General features: G+C 41.0%; 1 protein-coding gene across 2 annotated transcripts in view; it reads left to right on the forward strand.

Annotated features, from left to right (window-relative positions):
• LOC125027298 (orcokinin peptides type B-like) overlaps positions 1-6392 on the forward strand; it is a 30698-nt gene extending 24306 nt beyond the window's left edge. Inside the window, exons 2-4 of one of the 2 annotated variants that reach the window (XM_047616279.1) lie at positions 749-797; positions 3393-3429; positions 4639-6392. In XM_047616279.1, coding sequence (XP_047472235.1) covers positions 749-797; positions 3393-3429; positions 4639-5695 — 1143 coding nt within the window. In that variant the 3' untranslated portion in view covers positions 5696-6392. The remainder of the gene's footprint in view (positions 1-748; positions 798-3392; positions 3430-4638) is intronic. The other variant, XM_047616280.1, reaches the window with a different exon arrangement.
• The last annotated feature ends 1108 nt before the right edge of the window (positions 6393-7500 follow it).

Raw genomic sequence — 7500 nt, forward strand, 5'->3', positions numbered from 1 at the left:
GCCATGTTCGGATTTCTCTCCCTCTTTCTCTCTTGAGTTGTTTGTTGGTGTGTCTTTTTCTACCTCTTTCTTTCTCTTTTGATCTTTCTATCGATCTAGCTTTATCTATCTGTTCATCTCTCTCTCTCTCTCTCTCTCTCTCTCTCTCTCTCTCTCTCTCTCTCTCTCTCTCTCTCTCTCTCTCTCTCTCTCTCTCTCTCTCTCTCTCATCTATTTCCTTTATGCAAATACGGACTGCGAAAATATCCTCACCTAGCCTCATCACGGACGTAAAAATAACTCCCAGAACAACAAAACTCCAAGTAAAGACAAACAAGAGCAAGGGGAGGAGAGTGAGAGGGGGGAAAAAAAGTTTAAGCTTTGTAAAAGTTAGGTGGTAAAACGCCAGCATTGCCCAGCGTGGCAGCGTAGTTCTAACTCCCAGACGTTCAGCACAGCACCTCAGCATCAGAGTTTGAGAGTTTATGACACTGAGTTGTTAAGGGGTGGACACAATAGATGATTATTACCTTGTAGATTCTTGTCCTTACTATCTCTATCTGCAGGTATTTTTACTTTTTAATTCTGGATGACATTTCATAGAAAATAAGAAAAATTAATCTCATATCTTTCTTTCGTTTCTCCACAATAATTTATCTTTATACAAAGAATGAAACATACCTCGTAAGCCTAAGAACACATTCCGTCATCGGCTTAAAGTGTGGATTCTCCAGTAATTTTTCTAAATCGTTTTTCTTTCTCTCCACAGACCACCCCCGAGAGGACCACTCCTCCACAGCAAGAAAACACCTCCGCAGGTAAGCAGACTAGGCACTGATCTCGAGAGGGATATAAATGAATATCAAAAGCGGATATGCTTCTCGATGAAAGGGAAAAATACAATTTACGTTTCCTTTACGGTAGCAGTAATAAACAACATGCACCAATAACAATAATTGTAATAGCAGTATAATGATGATGATGACAATGATTTACTGAAAATGATAATAATTATCATTATTATTTTTACTATTAATATTATCATTATCATTATTACTATTACTGTTATCATTAATATTGTTATTTTAATAATTATTATGAACAAAACATCACGACTGCAAATATAAAGATCTGTTCACTCCCAAAAGACGATAGTTTTTTCTCACCTAAATGTCCAGTGAGTAGGGAATGGTTCCGCAGAGGGAATTGATTTGAGTGAATTCCTCCATCCGTCCATTTGCTGGTCCGGATACGAAGAGGTAGACAACGTAAAGAGCGTCTTTGTAAGGGAAACGTAAAAGGCTGAGGGTCCTGCAGGAGAGAGAGAGAGAATTGGAAGCTGGAAACAGAGGCTTGGAATAAAGCACGCACTCCGCATAAAAGTTCTTGGCGAAAGAGATGTGGAGAAGAAGCACAAAGGCTTCTTAGAAGCATGAGAATGAAACGTAGGAAGCCAATTGCATCAACTTACAGCCAAATATGATATAAAACCTTTTACTACTCACATCAATATATATATATTCGAGTCCTCTTCCCTTGCGACATCTCCATCCACCTCTCATCTCTGTCATTTCCATGCAGCCTCAGGTGTTATACAAATTTTGTAGCCAAAATGCCTCGGTGGATTTTGTGGGACTTTTACATATGCTAATTCTGACGCCGAGCTTTTCTTCCAAGACTTCCGTTTTCTGTAAAGATTGTCATTCCTGCCGTGTCGAGTTTACATGGATGTGTGATAAAGCTAATGTTCTTTGATGCATTCTTTTGTAGCTATTGTGGAAAAAAGTTGCATTTTAAGGGGTAAAAAACACTTCAGTATGAAGTTTTGTGTGATATTTCTTGAAATGCTTACAAGCAAAATGTAAATAATTAATATCAAAATATCCAAAGCATTCTTTAAATGTGATTGTCCCACAAAACTTCACATAATGATTCAGTTTCTCATACTGTGCACCTGTGTCGTCTTTCCTCGTCTATTACATCTGGATGTTTGTACTTCCTCCAGAACATACTGTTTACACATTTTCTTGTACAATTTCTATTCAAGTCGATGCTCTTGAAACTCGAGAACTTGAGTCATCTTCATTTTCTTCCAAGGGCACGTTTTCCTCCTCAATGGGAAAAGGACAAGAGACAACTTTGCGACTAAAAAAAACTCAGTTTCGAACGTCCTAGAGACACATAGTTGTCACTGGCAATTCCCCAGGTACTAGCGATCGCACGTCAGGGACCTAGCTGCCTTGAATACCAAATCAAGAATACCAAATGCTATCAGTTACATGATATTCCTCCAACTTTTATCCGCTTACGAAAGTTACCTCGGAGTCTCCGCATTCCCAATATTCTATTTGTTATTTCCCAAGAATTTACAGTTAGAATTGGGATACATGCACAAATACAAGTATACATTTAACTCATAGGCGGGATGCATAACGCACTATATCTTATGCACACGTTTCCTCTTAGACAAGCAAGAGATTAGCTAGCAGGCTCTTAGTCTGCTAAGCAACACAAGGCCATTATCCGATGCCGATCCAAATGCATGCAAAGTCCATACCAAATAATTAGCAGAAACTCAGAGGGCCAGTTTCTACATTGAATTAATTTCCCGTAGAACTAAAACTGACATTCCTTCGGCATTTCAAGAAACTAATTGAATTATCATGCGTGAAAGAGGGAGATCAGAATTGATAAGAATTTTATCAACTGTTCTTTGGTTGATTCTTTGTTCGAAAAAAATACTTTATTAAGTATATGATAATAACATACGGCTCTGAACTCGGGCCTCAAGATTTCCAATATATGAGACAGCCAATAATCAGATTAGAGTTTCAAGTCTATCCTTCAGTTAATGGAATATTCATATTTAGGGAATGGTTCCTACAATTGGTTTCCTTGACTCACTCGTTCTCTTTGGCACAATCTTTGCTGCAATGCACTTCAATATCTTCTACTTCTCATATGCAGCGGGTGATTTATATTAAAGTCAAAACAATGTCGCATTCATATTTACGGCTCAACTTCCACACTGTCTTTCTCACTTTAGTTATCTATCTATTCAACTATTTTTCCATCTATTCAACTATTTTTCTATCTATTCATCTGTATCTATCTCTCTGTTTATGTCTACCAGCTGAAAATAAGTTACATTGTTTCCTTTCAACTGCCTACATTGTAGAAACCAAATCCGCCATCCAACATCCCTTGGCTAGTTCCCGTATATACAGAAAATGTGTTGCTATTGAGGGGAGACTAATCCAATGCCCGGTACCAGCCCTACTGGCCGCTTTCTAAAAGCTTTTATGAACTATGTTATCATTTATTTAACAGGTTAGGTAGTGTTTTCAGTTCTGATGTAATAAAAATGAAATCATATTAATTTCCTCTATTCTAATACAATTTTCTCCCACCAGCAGATGCACCTCCAGCAAAGCGATTCGACGCATTCACGTAAGTTTCTTTTAATGGAGAGAATACATTGTGGGCAGTGATTGCTTGATTTATAAGTCAATTAGGCTAGCATATGCCAGGGAGGGTGTATAGGTGTGCAACATTACAAACATGTTAGGATTTCAACAACTTCTTATATGTACTGTTACAGCGAGACACCTGTAGCTTCCCTTATTCCTGCTTAACAAGTTGGATAAGCAAGTCATTTGCGTTTTATTTATTCATTTTATTTTATTTCGCTTAAAGTATACCTCCATCTGCTCCCTTTCCCTTCTCTCCCGCCTTCCTAAAGGAAACACATTTCTTTCCTAAATATCCGCTATACATCACCTGAATCACTTTTTCTTTTTACTGACCACGCCTCGTGCTTCATGTGCACGCTGTATCTGTCTAGTCCACTCTTCCATCCTCCCCATCACCCCCCCCCCCCCTTCCCTCTTCCCAAAGCAACTCCCAGGAAACCGGACGTCCCCTCTGCCCCTATCCCCACCCGGCCTCCCCTCTTCCCCTCCCTATCCGACCCTCACCCTTTCCTCTCACAGATCCGGCAGATGTCAGCTGGAAACTCCATTTTCTTGTCTCAGAGAGATACCTCACAGTCTAGTCACCCACACAAACAGGTAATAGGGAGAGTAAAGGGGAAGAGTAGAGAGGAAGACGAGAAAAGGGGGAGGGGATAGCAAGGAACAAGGAGACAGGAGTTAGATGACGCGAGTGCCTCATTAAGGGGATATTGCCCTCAGGATGACATGTTTTTGTGACAGGTCGCCCATTTTGCAGCGAGGAGACATCTATATCTGTCATTGGACCCGATAACAAGAGACCTATGTTGTCTCGTTGTGACTCGCCCGCTGGGAGAAAGGGGTAGAGGGTGCTCTTTAACTAGAGATGTTACCAGTGGTCATGAGTAGAGGTATATTATTTAAAGTCCGGCAAGACGAGTTGTTGCACATTCAATAACTACTTTTCTTTGATTGAATAGTAATACGCATGACTATTTAAACACGAAGTCTCCTGATCAATCGGATCATTTATTCATTAATACCTTCTAAGAACAACAAAAATATTAAAGAAAATCATATGGTTTAAAAAAATGATATATCATCAAAGAAATGCCCACTAGTTTTCCGTAAATTTAAGAATTCAAATGTCTGTTGTTACATTTCAGTGTATCATTTACCTAATTTGTATTTTTCGTCCAATTCACAGCACTGGTTTCGGACACAGCAAACGCAACATGAATGAAATTGACAGACCTACCTTTGGACTCAACAAGAAGAACTTTGATGAGATCGACCGCGCCGGCATGGGATTCGCCAAGCGCAACTTCGACGAAATTGACCGAGCTGGAATGGGATTCGCCAAGCGTAACTTTGATGAAATCGACCGAGCTGGAATGGGCTTTGCCAAACGCAACTTCGACGAAATCGACCGTGCTGGAATGGGCTTCGCTAAGCGCAACTTTGATGAGATCGACCGAGCTGGAATGGGCTTCGCTAAGCGCAACTTTGATGAAATCGACCGAGCTGGAATGGGCTTCGCCAAGCGTAACTTTGATGAGATCGACCGCGCCGGTATGGGCTTCGCCAAGCGTAACTTTGACGAAATTGACCGCGCCGGTATGGGCTTCGCTAAGCGCAACTTTGACGAAATCGACCGTGCTGGTATGGGATTCGCCAAGCGTAACTTTGATGAGATCGACCGTGCTGGTATGGGATTCGCCAAGCGTAACTTTGATGAGATCGACCGTGCTGGTATGGGATTCGCCAAGCGTAACTTTGATGAGATCGACCGTGCTGGTATGGGATTCGCCAAGCGTAACTTTGATGAGATCGACCGTGCTGGTATGGGATTCGCCAAGCGTAACTTTGATGAGATCGACCGCGCCGGTATGGGATTCGCCAAGCGTAACTTTGACGAAATCGACCGCGCCGGTATGGGATTCGCCAAGCGTAACTTTGATGAGATCGACCGCGCCGGCATGGGCTTCGCTAAGCGCAACTTTGACGAAATCGACCGCGCCGGCATGGGCTTCGCTAAGCGCAACTTTGACGAAATCGACCGAGCTGGTATGGGCTTCGCTAAGCGCAACTTTGATGAGATCGACCGCGCCGGTATGGGCTTCGCTAAGCGCAATTTCGACGAAATCGACAGAGCTGGCTTCGGGTTCCTCAAGAGAGCCTTCCTGCCAAGGGGTAACTTCAAGCGTAACTTCGATGAAATTGACCGAGCCGGGCTTGGTTTCAACCGACGTAGCTCGAACTAAACCATACATCCTCATTGAAAATCATCCGTGTATGGCCAGTATGAACTTTTGAGAGTTTTTATTGATTCGCTTCTCACTCTCTTCAGTGAGACAAGAGTTGCACTTCATCATATTTCGTGGGTAGTCAACAGGCAATATAACATTACATAAAACTGATAAAGAAATCTTCTCGTTTGTCCCCCTTCCTCTCATTGTGAGAGAGGTTCTTGCAACGATATATTTGGTATCCTCAGGAGAGGAAAAGCGACCTCTGAGATCCCTCTCCAGCTAACGTTGCTCTTGGATGGCTGGGAATGTCAAAGAAGGAATAAAGAGTATTTTTCTTAAATAGCCTTTTCTTTCCATCTGCTTCATATGTCTGCATTTGTTAGAATGATTCATCTGTTGCATTGCAATGAGAAGCAATCATGTATGTATGAGAATTCTTAGACACCCTAAGAGTTGGATGTTGCATAAATGGAAAAGAAAATATACATACATATATCACAAAACAGCTTTATGTTTCTTAGATGTAAAGCAGTTGATTCTCATGGCGGAAATGGTACTTGCAAATGTCTAAGAATTCTTAAGCTGGGGATCTTGGAGGTTTGAGAAATTAGTGTCTAAATCGTTCTTTAGATCTATGCTCTAACGATGTATAAGCAGCTTCGCTTTGCAATTGTCTTAAGAATCAAAACAATAAAGTTATCAAAGTTGATGAGAAAAATGTTTAATTATATAATCATAATGCTAAGAAAACAAAAGCAGGACAGATTTTTACAAGGTATTGTAATAAGCTTCTTAACAGTCAACAAGAAAATGGAGTAAACTCAACTTTTGCAAAGAAGTCGTTTGCTAAAGGTTTAAAAAGTCCATAAGTCATGAAAAGACAAACAAATTCTGAATAAGAGTCCCAGTGCTTGCATTAACTTAATATAAGTATGCAAATATGTGCCACCTCGCGTACATGAAAGCAAACTAATCGACTTTTTCTCAGATATCTTTATGTACTTAGGTGTGGTGGAAACATATTTATTTTTCCATGTTTTATGAAACTTTGATTAGCATAAAGACAATCCAGACCCACCAAGATGATTACCATAATGGTTCGACTATACCAAAACACCACCGCGAACTCAGAACGACTTTGGTGAAAATATAATGCATCTCGGATTCTGTCGTGATTGGTCACTGAGACAAAGGACGTAATTGAGGATTCAGAATGCTATATGGAGACTCTAAGAATCCCCGAGAGTAACAGGATTTAAATGAGGGATTGAGATGTGGATATTGTGTGTAGCGCGAGTGTTTAGATGTGTATGCGAATTCGTGTGTATGTTTGTGCTTATGTGTATTTGTACTTGAATCTGTGTATTTACTTGTGTGCGTTTAATCTTAAAAGTATATTACCATTTCTTTCACTGCCTTATGATCTCATCAAAATCAAAGTTTTGTCTGTACATTTTTGTCTTCCCCTCCTTACACTGCCAAGAAATTCCTTTTAAATTTTGCCTTTTATATATCAAATATTCCCCTGGTATTTGTTTTGTTCCTTCTTTTTTTCTCTCTCTCCCTCTCTCTTTCTCTTCCTCTCTCTCCTTCCCCCTCTCCCTCTCCCTCTCCATCTCCCTCTCCCTCTCCCTCACCCTCCCCTTCTCCCTCTCTCCCCCCCCTCTCTCTCTCTCTCTCTCTCTCTCTCTCTCTCTCTCTCTCTCTCTCTCTCTCTCTCTCTCTCTCTCTCTCTCCCTCTCCCTCTCTCCCCCCCCCCCTCTCTCTCTCTCTCTCTCTCTCTCTCTCTCTCTCTCGCTCTCTCTCGCTCTCGCTCT

This window comes from Penaeus chinensis, chromosome 7, assembly GCF_019202785.1.
Source record: "Penaeus chinensis breed Huanghai No. 1 chromosome 7, ASM1920278v2, whole genome shotgun sequence".
Taxonomy (NCBI): Eukaryota; Metazoa; Arthropoda; class Malacostraca; order Decapoda; family Penaeidae; genus Penaeus; species Penaeus chinensis.